The sequence below is a fragment of the Meleagris gallopavo genome, chromosome 1 (assembly GCF_000146605.3).
Source record: "Meleagris gallopavo isolate NT-WF06-2002-E0010 breed Aviagen turkey brand Nicholas breeding stock chromosome 1, Turkey_5.1, whole genome shotgun sequence".
NCBI lineage: Eukaryota > Metazoa > Chordata > Aves > Galliformes > Phasianidae > Meleagris > Meleagris gallopavo.
Window position 1 is genome coordinate 151,718,575 of NC_015011.2, and position 18,488 is coordinate 151,737,062.

Genomic DNA, 18,488 nt, shown 5'->3' on the forward strand with positions numbered 1-18,488 from the left:
GTAAGGAAAAAAGAATGACTGATTAAGATACTGCATTAGCAAACATGGATTCGTGGCTTAACCTCTGCCACAAACTCCATGAAGTTTTGGCAAACCACCATTTTTTTCACTGTGGTTGCTGCTTCTACCAGACAGAGCTAATACTTTCCTGCTCCATGTTGCGAGGACAGTATTTGTAAGGTCTTCAGTTATTGTGATGAAGGCCAGATCAGTTACAAAACAGGATTATTTTTATGTATTGTTAAGAGACAAGGGCAATGTTGAAAAGGGGAAGTGTTACATGGCAGAGAAAAGCATTATGCTTATTCATAAATGGCGAGTCCTGAATTTGATCTGGAAAGCTTATGATCAGCTAACAGGTATACAAATGCAACATAATAGCCATTCAGACAAAGAACATTTTAACATAGGTAGATTAATTCAGCAAGAATAGCTCAATAAGAATTTTTTACTAATTCAGGCAGATGTAGCCCTCAATTCAATTAGAGTGATACAATAATCTACTGACATAAACTAGACTGATTTAAGTAAACAAATAGCAATCAAGCCCCATGTGTTTGTATCCACTTAAATGACTGATATCAAATGTATTTAAACTACTATTAAACTTTTACTGCTGTGCCCCATAGCAGACAGCCAGTGCTTGGTTTGTGGTTGCTAACTCGACTTGAAGAGCTTTGGCACAGTAACACATGAATGTGTCACCAAGGCGGGTGACTAGTTCTGCTAGTTTACATTCTATCACTTGTATGCACAGCTGCTAATGTACTACAAGTGCACAGATGTGTAAAGGAGATAAAATCTCAGCAGATTTTCATGTCATTTTAACCAGTATATGATGTTAAGGTGCTTATAACTAATAATGCCTGCACAATTATGTTCTAAGAAATTAATGGACTTTACAATCTTCCTTTGTGCTGTTCATGTTGTAAATTTTACCCTATTCTTTCTTACTACAATATCCTCACGATATTAGTTTTATATATTAAAAATTACTCTTTTTGCAGTGGTTTCAGGCAAAATAAATAAATAAATAAATAAATAAATAAAAAGTAGTGCAGCTTGAGTTATCTCCCCTATATTCATAAGAACTAAAACTGTTCTTCACATTCAGAGGAATGCCTATTTAACAGCTTTCTATTACTGTTTCTTACATCACTATCTCACTTTTTTTCTTTTCATGTCTCCTAGAATATTTATATTTGAAAAATAAAAAACACCCTCTCCATTCATTATAGTTGTTCTACCTTTTTAAAAAACAAAACAAAACAAATAACAGTGCATTATGTACACAAATAATATAAATAAATAAGAGTTTGTTTATTTTCAAGACTTCAGAAATTAAGTTTCTATACTCTGCACTTTGAATTGAATAAGCTAAACAGCTTTAATTTTGCACATTTTAGCATTCCTTTACAATATGTTTGCATCTTAAATATCTGAAGAAATAGTACAATGTCACACATCAAAGCATAGCAGATTTACAACCTCTTAAATGTAATCTCAGAAAATGATCGCTAAAGGTTTTTGCCAAAAATCAGAGCACTGACAGACTGTCCTTCCAAGTTTTTATCTGAGGTTTGTAAGCCAATGAATAAACTCTAAAATTATGCTTCTGATGTTTCAAAATACCAACAACTGCACTGACCATGAAAGACAATGGAAGTGCCAAGATCACAGAGCTCATGGTAAATATTTCTTTTAGTCAAAGTTTGATTGTTAGAAGAGAGGAAAATATATAATCACAGATCAAGAGCTTCAGCTGGAAAGATTTAGTGGATTCATCTCACTTAACTTTAGCACTTCACAGAGTACTGCACTTTTAGTGCCTGTAAGTTGCAGATCAGTGGTACCTGCAGGAAAGGATAAGGTTTGGATACAGACAAAGAAAAGCACAGAAGCTTTGTGTGCTTTGCTCTGCAGTTCTAGACACAAATGCCTGTCACCCTCTCCCCCAGGTAAGAAATACTAACATGTATGTATTTTTCTTTGCTCTTTATCTTGGCGGGCCATTTTAAAAGGTTCTTCAAACTGCTAAACTACCAGATAACAATTAAGTAAACTTTCTCATTGTAGTCTAGGCTACATTTCTGTTTAGTGATCTGAGTGGTTCCAGTGCACTACAAGAGAAGTGCCAGAGCTAGTGCAGAGAAGAAGGCATAAGCAAAGCAGAAAGGCAGTGTTACAGATATCAAGTCAAATCAGGCCTAATATGTAATTTCATCCTGACTACTTCTGAAGGAAAATCCTTCCTTTTTGCACCCCTCTGACTACACAAAGACATTAGGGCGAGAAAAATCCACCTCTGCAGGTGTAAGGCTAAAGGCAGAGTTGGATAAATCAAGGTTCAAGTTTTTTATGTGTGTGGTTTGGTTAGCCATGGTGAAAGATAAAGGTTCCGCTGATTAAAAAAATAATGCAAAGTACAAATAGTAACACAAAAAAGTTTGGAACTGTTATATCCTTCTAAAAAAAGAAATACATTTTAGTACAGGTTATTAATGGAAAACTCCACTGTCACTCTGAACAATGTTTTATGCTCTTCTGTTGGATGTGGAAAAACAGTTACAAACCTTATTGGTTACCCTGATAAAATGTAAAATTTCCTAGTGTGAAATCATGTGAAAAACTTGACTGTACCAACTGTACTTGCTATCATGCATTGAGGGGCTTATGAATGGCATCACAGTTTCTTCTGATAGCTCAAAGAGGACAGCTGCACTGTGAAGGCCATATTATGAACCTCTCAGCATGATCCCAGATATCAGACCTGCTCTGAAGTAATAGTTTGCAGTTATCCATATAAAGAAGAAAACCACAGAAATTGTGAATGTACCAGCATATTCTCAATGATTTACATGAGAAGCTAGATTAAAAGGTTTTCCCAATTCATTTACTAATTAATTAATGAAAAAAAGGAAACAGAAGGCCAAGAAACAACTGAAAAAATCAAACAAAAAAGCAGCTTGTTTTCTCCTGAATGGGTGGCCAAACTTTTTAAGAAAGCACCAAGTCAAATGACAACTTTTCAGAGCAAATGTAATACTCGACATCAGATTACCTTAATCTCCATAATTTGAAATAATGAGCTGTTTTATTATATGAAAGGCATTTTTTTCTGTAATAAAAGAACAATATGAATTCTTCCAACATTTAGAGTTCAGTATTAAACTTCTTTCTTCCAAGATTAAAATAAACGATAAAGGAAGTAAGATTAACAATAAATATAAAACCTTCATGTAAAAAATATGCAAAATGCTATCGTTACTTCAAAATCAAAGGGTATGAATCCAGCTGATATCACCAGGAGATAAAAATGAAAAATGACAACAACAAAAAAACAAAAAAACCCACCCACCACCCTCAAACTCTTAACATTTCATTAAAAAATGAGTTAATGCAATCTGAGACCACACAGGCTGGAATACCTTATATCAAAAGTAATACTTACTGAAACATGGAAAGACAGCATTACACTTGTGCTTGTACTTTCAGTGTACTTAAAACATTAGTTTATACTAACTATGAATATCTTAGGTTTATCTGTTCAAGAATTCTACTGTTCTAAATTGAAAACAAGGGTAAAAGGGTAATTCCTAACATGAATTGACAGTTTAATATGCACAATGATTAAACAAGACTAATATGATAGTGATCATATTACGTAACAGAGTACAGTGAACATTTATCACCATCATTCATATTTTTTCAAAATACATACATTAAGGATTTAAACACTGCATATTATTTATATTTAAAAATAGCCCGCCTAAAAGAAATTATGATGTTGCTGCATATTTTATCTAGCTTTTTTTTATTAAGATGGCAAAGAAATTTACTTGAAGACTAACTCTTTGTAAACTAAGTTGTCTTATTCTGTACAAAGATTTCAGTGTATACAAAAACTGCCTTTTAAAGAAATTAATAAATCATTAGACTACTGGAAGACAGCTGCATTAAAAATCAGAAGTAACAGGCAGCATTTGGAATAAACAGAAATGACAAAAGGCAAACATAGCCACTCTCTACCCCCCACAGAAAAAGCCACTTGATCAACCCTTTTCCTCAAACAATTTTAGCTCATGTTTATGTTTCTTTCAGTTTTTTGTGTATTTGTTTGCATAGCACTAACAGTTCACAATGTTCTTTCCCCAAATATGTAACTTCTAATGTTTCTTTTTCAGTATTTATATTCTTTTCTGCAAAGATGATTTGAATAAGTATTATCATTGTTAGTTGAAATAATACAGCTAATACAGCTTTTTTATCTGATATAAAAAGAAATTTGGAACAAACGTAATAATGTTGGAAATATTTTCTCAATTTCTTAACATCCAGGGGACAAGGAATATTCATGGAGAAGTCTGTTTCGGACACATGTGCTTCTTTTCTTCTTTTTTAGTGTGCCTCACTCAGCTTTGCTTTTGCCACAGTCTGAAAATACTGAGTGGCAAAATGACATCAAGAAGCAAACAGCTGCACATCAGGAACAACTGACATAGATAGTGACAGGGGCTATTATTGTTTAGTTGCATAGCATTTGAGGCAGAAATTTATAAACTTTTATTCTATTTGCCATATTCTGCACAATTTAATCAGCTGCAATGCATGTTGGTTGATATGAAACCAACAAAACTAGGCATCCAAGACATAAGGAGCAGCACTACTTGTGAGAGAAGTGGTAGGAATAGGAACAGGATATTCTGAAATAAGTAAATCTGAAGTTAGTCTGCCAAGGGTCTATCATGTTGGAAATTCATAAATTCACTATATGTTTATACAATTAATTAGTTTTTTTAAGTATTTTTCATATCATTAACATACTAGCAGGTTTGTAAATTATGTTTTCTATTATATTAATACATAGCTCTGGAATTCATATACACAAAAAAAGAATACCCAAATAAAACCCAAACTAAACATGTCCCTGGAGGCATTCAAAGCCTGGTTGGATGCATCTCTGGGCAGCCTGGTGGTTGGCAACCCTGCACATAGCATGGGGGTTGAACCTACATGATCACTGTGATCCTTTTCAACCCAAGCCATTCTATGATTCTATGTGTGTTAAGACTCAGTCTTGATTTTGAAATTTAATTATATGATGTAGATAAAGACATTAGAAGTAAGAGCTATCAAATGATCACTTCTGATATACCTACTGATGATCCTAGTATGTTAATGACACCTGAAAATTACTCTGGGGAAGCATGTTCAATTACTCTCTTCTGTAACAAGACTATTTTAATCACTGTACACAGAACTTCAGAAGCATGACAATTCTGAAAGTTAAATGTCAAAACTATTCTAGGAGGATATTGCATCAAATGACCACCCAGTGTGATTCAGCATAGAAAGTAAACACATTAAGAACTCTTGTTCTTTTTACTTCAATTTAAGGGGATTCGAATCTGAGATCTGATCTCAGGAAAATGACAGCAGTTTTAGCTTAAGCCAAGGCTCACTTAGTCTCAGCTGTCAGTGAAATTATTTCAGTTTTATTCTAATAAAAATGGTTTTGTAACTGGTTGGCACAGACAATCTGTGTTGAATCAGTTCAAAAAATGAGTTCTGTTGTACTAATGTAAGAAGGGAGTTTTGGGCAACAGCAGTGAAAGAAAATGGGGAAAAGAATTTTGGAGGTGTAGTGAGAAGACTTCAAGAGGTATGTGAATAGTCTGGTTTCTGTAGAAATAATGGTATTAGAATGAGTGACAAGGATACTTTGGGAGAATTTCAAGTTCCTTGAAAGGCATCTCCCCAACTTCTCTCTTCTCAGTCAGAGAAATGAAAAGGTATTTTTAGAGAACTATTGATATAATGACTTCAAGGTGATCATTCTGAGCCAGTAAGAGGTTATTTAAGTTCCATTACTTTGTGTAGGTAGTTTGTCTTGCTTTTTCTCACGTTCATATTTTTTGATTCATTAATGTTTTCTTTTTTTGCAAATCTTTGCCAAAACATTCAGTAACTCTGGGAGAGCATTTAACCACTCCTCACTGTCAGCTTTTGTTTTTATATCTTTGCTATTCTCTAGCTTCAGCAAGCCTTCCACATTACTATTCACTCTTTTCCAGATTTGTTCGTGGAATTCCACAGGTAAATTTCATTTATTTCTATCCTCTTTTACAGACATTTAATTTACAGAAGGATTTTCTCCCATACTCCACAGTAGATTAGTCTCTCAATATTGTTAAAGGCAAGATCTTTACAAAAGCCTTTTGGAAATCTCCATATAATGCATTTATGGCTAAAATGCAAGATTTTGCACACTTTTAGAAGTGAAGCATGCTTCTTCCAGAAGCACTCTGACTTCTTGCTTGGATGAAACTCAGTTGTGTATATACAGAAATATGATTCTGGATGAAACCTAAGTGATTGCCATCTTGTTGCCTTTCCTCACCCTGACTCTCCTATAGTTCCCTGTCTGGAGAGCCCAGAATTGGATTCAGTACTCCAGATATGACCTCACCAGGGCAGAGTAGAAGGGGCAGATCACCTCCCTCCACCTGCTGGCAACACTTTCTTAATGGATCCCAGGACAGCCCAAACACCTCTGGCCTTCTTGTCCACAAGGGCTCACTACTGACTCATGGTCAGCCTGTTTAGCAAACTGCTGTACATCAAGACACCTATGTTCAGGTTCTGACAAACATCATCACATGTGTTTCTCAAAATGGCACAGAAAAAGAAAAGGAATTAAAAAAATCAAACTTAATTTTTTTTTTCCTATGGTTTAAGGCTAAGGAGAGAGAAAATGGACTTTATGGTAGTAATGCTAAAACAGGAAGATTACCTCACGATGATTTAAAAGTCTCTCCAAATCTGCTGCCATTTGATTCTTGACACGGAGCAAAGCTGTCTTTTCTTTATTTAAAAGACTGGCAAAAAAAGAGGATAGGAAATACAGTAATAGCAACAGATAATCTCTTTTAATCTTGTATTCTGGTTGAAACATGCATTTTCTAAAGCTAAATATTGGCAACAATGAAAATCTGCTCAAGTAATTGTATCAGATGATCCTGCTCTGTCTTTAAGCACTGGAATTTTTATAAAAGGACCTAAATGCAGCAATGTATACAAAATCTTATTTAGTCAAGTAATTCTATTCAATTTTTTTTTTAATTCCCTGAAGGGTAATTTAAAAATTATCAGAACCTTCTAATATTATCTATTGGTTTATTCTTAACAAAAGGAATTGATTTCAAGAGCTATGCAAGGTTTGTTGTACCTCCAATCTCAATATCAAAATTCCTTTTTCTATTTGCATCACTAGTACAGCAGACATCAGCCTCTCAAAAATCAGTTTTTAACACTACTGTGTTTAGAATTCTGAAAATAAATACAAGAAATATCAAGATGCAGCTTCCACTTTCAGCTCTGCAGGTTCAGCAGAAATTTCAAATGTTTTTTTTTTTATTTGATATGACAAGAGACTCAAAAGAATCAAGTCTTTTTGATGAACAGCATGAAAACTATTTTAACATAAATGCATGCAACATCAAATTTAGCTTTAATTGTCCTTTTTTAAACAGTTATATGAACATTTTGTTTTGCGTATGCATTCTGATTCTAGGTAGTAATTCATCTAATATAGCTAAATATATTTTCACAATTATCTCAAACAACAGTTTCCAATAATAAACTTCACACTAATGCATACATAATGTCTGGACATAATATATTTTCTTAAAATAGATGGAATTTTTCTTAGTAGAACAATGTTGTACCATTACTGTGACTTAACTAAATAGGTTCTGCAATATAAACTGCAATATACATCAGCAACTATCTGCAAAATTCAGTTCTGCATATGGAATGCAAACATACAGTACTGAATCAGATCATGAGTTCAAAAGCAAATGTATTAAAATTTTAGAAATTGAGTGGAACAATTATATATATTGCAAATACAAATTATTTGGTATTCCCAATATTTGATCCAGAAATGATCAGCAAAATAAATCAACATTTTCTTTAGTTGTATGTGTAACATCTGCTTGTTTCAAGTAAGCAACATTATTCTCTGTTCCAGAGATTTTCTGGAATTTTTTTACAAGCTCTGTATTGGAGACTTCAGCTGTCAATTCCTTCTGGCATTCATTAATACTCTGAAATTTTGCTTACTGTGATCAAATTGCTTAGCTGCCTTGCTCAGTTACTTAAAAGGGCAATAGTAAAATTTATGAAAAACTACAAGGATATTATACTATTTTCAAGAGTTTTATTTTCTGTGACATTTTTAATCATCATAAAATTGCTGTACTGTTTTTTCTTGGGTTCATTTGTTGTAATTTACTGTTACAAAAGTTTTTCTTGGATTTTCTCAGAGCAGAAACCAATCATTTTAGACAATGACTCTCAAACTTATTAGAGAAGCAATAATGAAATGTTCCTGTATGCCTTAAATAGTGTATTGAATAGTGTTCATGACTAACCAGAAATTCATGTTCAAGGTTTAATTTCATCCACAGAGTAAAACCTATTCTGGTTATACCAGTTGTATTTTCTAAAAGAATGACAAAACCAACCCATGTGGAGCAGTCTCAGCATTATTCTCATTTTCTTTGTTTATGATAAAATACAGGAATTAGTCTGCTATGTCATCCAGTAGCACTTTATGTGTTTTCAGACTCCAGATTTAGTAGTTCTGCAATAATTATTCTTTTTCATCATTGCTGTCAGAAGGGAATAATTCATACACTTCTGAAAGAATATTGCAAAAGAGGCATATATACAATTAAGATGTTAATAAATTCACACCTATAATGACCACATAAAACTTCCTGAAAGTTCACTTTGGGGAAGAAGATAATTTCAGTCCCTATAAAGAAAATGTTCTAACAGGTATCTTGGACATAAGAGGTCAATGAGGTTCTAACTTTAAGCCATCTCACACGTCCATCAACAAGCAGTTTAAACTAACCCAGTTTTAATTTGTGGTGTAAAAATCATAGAATCACAAGGTTGGAAACGACCTGTAAGATCATCTAGTCCAACCGTCTTCTCTTTACCACTGCTACCATAAGCTACTAAACCATATCTCGCAGCTCTTCATCCAGACACCTCTTGAACACTGCCAGGGATGATGACTCCACCACTTCCCTGGGCAGGCCATTCCAGTGCCTGACCACTCTCTGAGGGAAAAAGTTTTTTCAAAAGAAAGCAGACAGCAGTTCCTTTAAAGTTCATTTCAAATGACTTAAGTGAAACCTGCTGTTCAAAGGACAGCCTTTACTATCTGTAACCATATACTACTACCCTCTCTTCATGTTGGTAGAAAAATTGTGACCTTGCAAAAAGATCATTCTGCTGATCCGTATTCATGACAGGCAGGTCCTTGACCAATCAGATCTCTTTCTGTAATTGGGTGATCTACCTGGTGGAAAATGGAAAGGCTGCTGATGTAGTCTACTTAGGCTTCAACAACCTTTAACACTGTCTCCCACAGTATACATCTGGAGAAGCTGGCAGCCCATAGTTTACTCTATGCTGAGTAAAGAACTGGCTGGAGGACTGGATCCAGAGAGTGATGGTGAATGGAGTTAAATCCAGCTGGCTGCATGTCACAAGGGATGTTCCCAAGGGTTGGTGCCAGGGCCTGTCCTCTTCAATATCTTTACTGATATCCTGGATGGGAGCATTGAGTGCACCCTCAGTAAGTTTGCAGTTGACAACAAGTTGGCAGGAAATGTCAATCTGCCTGGGGATAGGAAGGCCCTACAAAGGGAGCTGTATAGACTGGGTCTCAAAGTTGAGGCCAGTGGGATGAAGTTCAGTAAGATGCAGTTCTGGGTCCTACACTTTGGCCACAGCTTTGGCCCTAGTCAATGCTACAGGCTTGGAAGACTGTGTGGAAGAAATGGACCTAGGAGTATTGGTCAACACATGGCTAAACATGAGCCAGCAGTGTGCCCAAGTGGCCAAGAAAGCCAATGGCATCTTGGCTCATATCAGAAATAGCGTTGCCAGCAAGAATGCCAGGGAAGCAATTCTCCCTCTGTGCTCAGCTCAGTGAGGCTGCATCTTGAGTACTGTGTGCAGTTTTGGACCCCTCGCTACAAGAAAGACACCGAAACCCTGCAGCGTGTCCAGAGAAGGGCATCGAAGATGTGAGGAGTCTGGAGCACAGGTCTTATGAGAGGTCTTATGTTTTCAGACTCCAGATTTAGTAGTTCTGCAATAATTATTCTTTTTCATCATTGCTGTCAGAAGGGAATAATTCATACACTTCTGAAAGAATATTGCAAAAGAGGCATATATACAATTAAGATGTTAATAAATTCACACCTATAATGACCACATAAAACTTCCTGAAAGTTCACTTTGGGGAAGAAGATAATTTCAGTCCCTATAAAGAAAATGTTCTAACAGATATCTTGGACATAAGAGGTCAATGAGGTTCTAACTTTAAGCCATCTCACACGTCCATCAACAAGCAGTTTAAACACAGGTCTTATGAGAAGTAGCTGAAGGAGATGGGGATGTTCAGTCTAGAGAAGAAGAGGCTCAGAGGGGATCTTAGCGCTCTCTACAGCTCTGAAAGGAAGTTGTGGTTAGGTGGGCATCAGTCTCTTCTCTCCTTTAACAATGACAGGACTAGAGGGAATGTCCTCAAGTTACAACATGGGAGCTCATGCTTCTTCTGTGTGCTCAGGCTTTAAGAAGAAAAGAGAATGTCTACAAGGGCATGTACCTGCATTCTACTACACCTTTAAGACCTAACCAGATATGAATCCAGGGACCAGGAATATGGAATACACTTGTCTCATACATACACGTGGCACACTGCAACTACTGCCTTGTTTTGGTTTGCCTTCCTTGGGATCCACAGGCCATCTAGCATGGATATCGTAAGAAGTTTTTAGATAATGTGTTTTTTCTGGAGAAAGACGACTAACATTCTCTAGTCTCAGATTTTAAAGCATTAAATTTAAATTTGGGCAATTAAAGCATCTTTTAAGAATATCAGCTACCGGCTTATTCAGAAGTTTCTATTATTAAATGTTCTGAATAATATGTTTGTGCTGGACACACTAAAAAAACATGGTTTTAGTATTACTGGTTTTTATTATTGCTTCTATTCAGTTTGACAAAAAATAGGTTCTTTTTCTGTAGAATTGTAGATCCCAAATGTTTATGAAATAAGGACTGTACCTTTATGTTTGTTACTTTCAAGTTACAGTACCATGAAGATGAAAATTTAAGTTCAATTGTGGATTATTCCTTTGCATCTTATTATCATATCCAAATACCACACACACAAAAAAATAAAATTAAAAAATAGTATATAAGATGGCTTTGTACATAAAACTGTATCTATAATGTATGCCCCTTCTCTGCAAATGATGAGCTCGGAGTAGGCGAGTTTTGAACCTTTAAGTAGTTTTTTAAATTCATGCAGTTAGATATAAAAAAGTTCTCAACTAAAAGTTCTTTAGAGAAGAGAATATACGAAAAATTTGTGAGCTCTCATTATGCAGCCATAGCACAATAACCACAGATCAAGTTTTTGAAGATATTTAAAAAGTCTGCTCTTTGATGATTTCAACTGGATTACTTCAGGTGGCTTAAGAACGCTAGTCTGCATAGTGTCCAAATTGAAAAAGGATTTCTTTTTTAAATAGCAAGTAAACAAAAAAAAATCCTACTATATTTATATATAAGTTGTACTTATATAAATTGTAATAAGGGTCAGTAAATATACATTTGTAGAAAAAAGAAACAGTTGCATAACTGTTGTTTCACAAGTAGTTTATGTTAGTGTTTGGATATATGATGCACATTTAACAGAACAGTAATATTCTCACAAAAAGCTCATTGCTCATTCTATGATGGGAAAAAGTCAACTAACACTGTATGCTGAATTTATAATGTTTGGAAGGCGATTAGGAAACCCAAAACACACAGAGCTTCTTAGCAAAATGCTTGTACTGCTTCTAGTTTTGCCACACAGTTAGGCTTTTGAGGAGTGCTTTTGGATCAGCAAACCACTTTTAAAATCAACCACTGGTATGGAGAAATTTGAGTACATTTAAAATAAATACTCTCTCTTTATGAATGAAGTTCTATGTAATGTCTCCAGTTATTTATATACCTAGCTGTTTCAGCACAAAACTATGTACCAAAACTACAATTACTTCACTACACACACAAGAATGAAATTCACAGTCTTGTTTGCCCACAGCATGACACAGTTAAAAGGCATTTCTTTTCAAAAGGAGAGCTAAATGTAGTGTTTTCATTTCTGGTTAAAGAACTGCATGCTAGAGAGCTTTCTTTATAATATGAAAGAGTCATCCACATACACAGAACTGCTCTTATTAACCATCACTATTTACTTTTATTAATAAGTGCTATTTGAGCTAACAAATAAGAGGTTACTTTATAGAGTATTTCGAAATATGTGGACCTATAAATTCATCCTGTAGATGCCTTGTCATTCAAGACCTGAGAATATCTGCAGGTACATGGTTCACAAGTATACAAGGTGGCCTCCTCCCAGTCACACCTCAGCTCCACTGCAGAATGCCAGCACACAGTCAGTGTCCTGCCCAGGAGAATTCCGTGGCAGATGGGGTGGAGAGTGGTAATGAAGATATACATGGGCAACATTTTGTAGGGTTTTGATTGTCCCTCAGTAACCTCTCATCTTTGAGTGGTAATCAACTCACACATGAAATCAAGCAGTGCTTAAGCAGTTAAGCACACAACTATTGACTACTTTCAGGCTTTGATTCAGTTTGGTACATATTTTGACCATTCCTCTCTTTTCAACTTGCCAACTATTGACACAAACAACCTTGAATGCGATTTAAATAATTACACAATATTTCCCATGTAAGGAAGAAATTTAGATACAAGGGTTGTGAAAGACAGCCTTGGCTCAAGAATTTGGCTTATGGATATGGGCACAAAGCTACTGCGGTTAAAGTGAACTACAGAGATCACAGAAGGAAACTTGGATGGACCTGCAGGACTTCTCAAGAGTCATAACAAAAGAATCTGCATGAATGTCCCACTCCTCTTGTGGAAATAACTGATGTCAGAAATTACACTTTCTTAGAACAATCTGAAAATTCATTCTGAAATGGATTTATAAATATCAACTTCTGTCTGAGTTCTGAGATACAGAGAAGCCAGGTTTCATAATGAATATTTAGTTTTTGTACTACTTGCTTTTCTAATAGCGCCAACATTACCTGTAGAATTTAGATCCTTCCCTGAGCAGCATTAATTCTCTGAACTCACCCACCCAAAAATATTCCACAGACAAACCAATAAAATAATGTTTAATAGACTAACAAAGATTGATGTGAGTAATGGTCTAAATCTTTTAATTCATCAGAGCCCTAACTGGCACATATTTTATAGGGTTTATCATTAATTTACTTAAAATATATTCAGATTAAGTTCTGTGAGAGCTGAGAGACAGCATTCTGCAAAATAATCTGAAGTCACCAAAGTGATATTTTAATTTAAATCTGTCATCAGTAGTTTCAAAAGGCTACTGTCATGATAGACAATTGCTGGCATGTAATAGTTCTCTCTTCCTCTAACTTTTATGGCAGTTACAGATACGGAAAAGCCTGTGATCAGCATTATCAATTTTATACCAGATTATGATTTCTCAGCTAACAATTTAGGACATTTGGTTTAAATGTGCAAGTCTGAACAGTGGAGTTAGGGACTACTGACAAAAAAAAACACAGAGATGTTCCCAATAATTTCACTGGACAACAAAATTATGGCAAAGATAAAACTGTGACAAGAGAATATTAGATATTTCTGTTTCAAAGAAAAAAATGGAAACTATGAGAAAAAACTTCTTACCAAAACATCTAATGTGTGAAGTGTCACCTTTCTGCTACAAAACCATTGATGGTGAAAATAGTTTCTTGTCAGGCTATAATTTCATTTGAAGAAAGACTGAGTTGTGGTGAGCACAGTGGTTGTGGTGCCGCAGTAGAGTACTGCTCGTCTATTTACTCACTATGTGGTACAGATATATTTTCTTTAAGAGGCCAAAAATTCCCTCTATAGCTAATGAAGATTAACAATCATCTCTCACAAAAAGCTCACTCCATCCAAAATCTGAATTACTTCCTCTGTGAGCTACTAAGAAAATCTGACATGGTCAAGTTCCTAATTTAAATGCCTAAATTTGTAGGCTAAATTTAGGAATAATATCTGGGCAGTGTTTGTGATAAACCGTAAAAGCTTAAGAGAATCAATGCTAATAATGCAAGTTCTTATGTTTTAATGGCACAAAACAGATACTTTCAGAAAACTGATCAATCTACTACTAAGCAAATATGAAGACTTCATTTAAAGAAATCTAAAACTGAAAAATACTCAAATATCCATTTTTTTTCCCCCCAGAGGAAAGAGAACTTTTGGATGACTACATGAATAGTTAAAAAAAAGTTTTCATGTCACCTCTATCTGAAAATTTTATTTGTTGTTGACCAATATTTTATTCACAATTGGAAGATAAGGCCTTACATATATAGTTATTATTGTGATTTTTCATCTTCTGGAGAAATACAATTTACATATTATATATTATAATATATCAAGTTCAGAGAAGTAATAAAAACACTTGTTTTCTGGAAGAAGAATAAATGATCTATTCATAACAAGCCAGCAAAAGATATCTTGACAGAGACTATCAGTGAAGATTTCACTTTACTTATAAATGTGTTTGTGTATAGATTTACTTGGATAAAAGAATTTTTAGGTATTCTTTCTTAGGGCTTAGAAGACCCTATTCCAAACCATCCTAATATTCTGAATGGATGTGCTATGAAACAGCCCCAAGTTGCACTAGGTAAAGCTTAGCTTGGATATTAGGAAAAATTTCTTCAAATAAAGGGTGCTTAAGCATTGGAACAGGCTGGAGTCATCATCCCTGGATATATTTAAGAAAGTTGTGGACATGGTGCTTAAGGACATGGTTTAGTGGTGAACTTGGTAGCATTAGGTTGACAGTCTTAAGGGTCTTTTCCATTAAAGTGGCTGGACTTAGTCAATGATGGAATGTCTGTATCTACTACTTTACGGACAATAAAACAGAGTTTTCTAATGAAAAATACAAAAATGGTTTTACTTTCAGTTTAAAATAAATGAACAGCAAATTTAATTACCTGACATCTTTTTCAAGTTCTGCAATATGTTCCTTCTGGACACTTATTTGAGAATCTCTCTGTTGCACAGATTCAATGAGGTATTTGTATGGCTGTTGTACTTGACTCAACAAAGAATTTGCTCTGTCAAGCTGACAAAGAAAAAAAGGTATTACTAATTTTATAAGGACAGTAACGTATTATTGAATCACAATTATTACCAATTGCATAGTAATATAAAAAACAAACCTGCTGTCTCAAAATAAAGCCACAATTTACCTCCAAATTAATATCTAGTAAATTATCTTCTTACTTGTATTCTAATTTTTCTATATTTTCACTACAATCATGCTACCACTATCTATATTCTCCTAATGTGCACTTTCAGGAGTTTTAATTTAACAGCTTTCACTGATGGAGGGAAAAAATGAGAATAAACAAAGCCTCTGTTTGTTCACCTTACTGACCACAAGTGACATTTGGAATGAAATTGAATCTAAATAAAAATACAGCAATAATGGAAGAGAAGTCCCATTTTCTTTTATCAGTAACTGTATAGAAACATCCAATAGGATGCTTAACAGAGTAGTTTAAAAGACTTCTCATACCTATACGTAGGAAACAAAGCCTTCCTAGTCTTATATCCTACACAAATTAAGATCACTAGGAATAAAAACAAATATTAGCTGATATGGTTTGTATCTTGAACAGTATAACATAAAATTCACTAAATACAGAATTACTAATTTACTAAATTACTAGTTTATTAGTACAGAATTAAGTTCAAACGTCAAGATTTAGCAATTTCATCTGCTGGAACAAGTACAAGTCAAGAACATCAACAAGATTTAAAAAAAATATATACCAATTTTTTTAAAGTTTTGATGTAAACATGTATAATGGAAGAAATGCATTGGAAATGGTTAAGGTTTCCAACTAGTTAAAAATTTCTGAATAGATTAAACAATCTGCATTTGCCAAATTGTTGTTCCAAGCAAGAAGGAAAAAGACCCTACAATAACAACAAAAAAAACCCCCACCATCCTATTAAACTAGCCTAAGGAATATTTCAGGACTTTCCTAAGGTCAGATTTTTCTCTCAGTCCCCATTTTCAAAACATGAGGCTGTGTTGCCTAAGTTCTTTTCTTTCTTCCTGATTCCCTTATATTTTATTGCAGTTTTTCTTCTGTCCTCTTAGTCAAATGTGCAAAGAACTTATAATTCAATCGTTTGTATTTACTAAAAATCAATATTTAGACAAAACTTTCCTCATTCATCTTAGTGACCTTGCTAAAAGGGGAGTTAACTTCACGTTTTAAAAAAGTGGAAAGAGAGAAAGTAACATCTTAAAATTCATATAAACCTTTAAGTATTACTTAAATACATTATTTAGGGAAGTTACTCTAGTCTGCAGAGAATTTCCAATTCCATTGCAGAGAATTAAAAATAAAAGACAATTATCTTTTTGAACAAACAAATCATCTTCAGTAAATTGATAATCAACAACAAAATAAATTAAGCTATTAGCTTTCTGAGAGTGGAAGCTATCAAAAAGATCTATATCAGGAAGACAACAGAAGGAGTCTCTACATGACAAAGAGATAATTTCGAGACATGGAATATCAATCTCTAGGTTGGCCTAAAATTTCAGTATAAAACCCTAAGGCGGCTTTTAAAGGAGAAACAAAATGCAACATTTCTTGTTCAGACGATCACATTCTAGATAATCTAAAAAACTTTAAAAGCTGCTGTCATCTTGGTGTGAAGTTCCTCGTTATTTTCAAGTACTTCGGTGGGAAATAAGTCTTGCAAGCTTGTTTTGATGCTGCTAAACTCATTGGTTCTTTTGCTAATTTTACTAGCTAGAATGCATCACATTAAGTAAAAAAGGCTATCCCTTTCCATCACAGTGTTTTGCTATTTTTATTCTATACACTCAGAAGAGATCATCATTAAACTGGAATACATTAAGCATCAAATGCATGTATTGATAAATTTTACTTATATGTACATATATATGAATCAACTGTTCTCCTTGAGCAAAAGCATTATTTTTTTTGTAAGCAATTCTGACTTCTGCCTTAACGTGCAAGATTCTTACATATTCAAATCTTTTAAGATCTGAGAATAGAAGACCCTATACAGTAAAATAAAGCCTGAAGCGGTATAATGGGATCAACTGAAGACTGATTAGTTTTCTTCAGTAGCTGAACTTTTACACTGGGTTCCACATTCCAAGAAAGCATACTACTTATCATAGTTCCATCAAATGAAAGAATCTAAGGAGAAGTGTGTATTTTCTTCTTGGTAACATGAAACTTTTTGAGGAGATCAACACAAGACCTTTTCTATATAGCTCCCTTTCTATAAGACCTTAGCAATACTTCTTTGAGGATACTCCATAAAAAGAATCTTACAAAGAACACTTACTGTAGTTTTCATAATCTCCCTCCTTTCATATAGTTTTAGAAAAGTTGTATCATAACTACTACAGGACAATCCCAGAACTTAATCTGAGTTCAAAACAAAAGTTGGTCTAATCACTTTGTCATCAACACTCAACCCGTGTTCTAGATTCCACGTAGATGTCTTAACTGTCAATGAAAAGAACAGTGGACTACCTGAGCTTGATGTAGATTACTTTGCTCTTTGAAACAAATAAACAATCAATAAAGCAGGTACCATCGAGTAAAAAGTCATCCTAGCTCAGGGGATACAGTAGAAATAGCAAACTGAATTTTAAGAAATAAAAACCATAAAGAACAAAAATTTGCTTAAGATATGAAATACAGGTCATTTACAAGAGAAGTTAGCTTCGTGGGAAAAGTTGATACTAGTAGGCAAATAACTCTTAATAAGCAGTAAATAAACCCTAGAAACAACACAATCCACAATTGCAGAGTAGAACAAAACTGAATATAATTTTGAAGAAAACAATTTTCAGTAACATTTTTGTCCTCTGCTTGAAAAATCAGATTGCTAGTTTGTACAGAAGAACAGCGAACTACTTCCTAGCCCATAAATAAGTGTAAAAAGTCTGTATATATATTGAATGGCAAGCAGAATGGTTGAAATAATACATATGAAACTAAAAATCCAATAATCATATGTAAAAAAAAAATTCAATGAAGCATTTAGAGATGAATGCCAAATATGAATTAAATAGAAAGCATGTTTTAAAAAATTTATTATTTAACCTTTTAAGAGCTTAACAGGCTTAGTAGCTGCTGTGCATTAGCTAACAATCTGTAAAATATTTATTTAACTTATTACTGAGTCATATCCTGATTTAATATACACAATTATATGATAAAAGATCAAGCAAAGGCTACACAACATCCCATGAAAATTCTTCCATTCTTCCA

General features: G+C 34.2%; 1 protein-coding gene across 2 annotated transcripts in view; it reads right to left on the minus strand.

Moving 5' to 3' along the window:
• The window catches only part of PIBF1 (progesterone immunomodulatory binding factor 1), a 157,486-nt gene that overhangs the window by 14,716 nt on the left and 124,282 nt on the right, over positions 1–18,488 (minus strand). Inside the window, exons 11-12 of one of the 2 annotated variants that reach the window (XM_019610797.2) lie at positions 15,144–15,274; positions 6,794–6,878 (exon numbers count right to left, since the gene is read on the minus strand). In XM_019610797.2, the coding sequence (XP_019466342.1) occupies positions 6,794–6,878; positions 15,144–15,274 (216 nt within the window). The remainder of the gene's footprint in view (positions 1–6,793; positions 6,879–15,143; positions 15,275–18,488) is intronic. The other variant, XM_031557834.1, reaches the window with a different exon arrangement.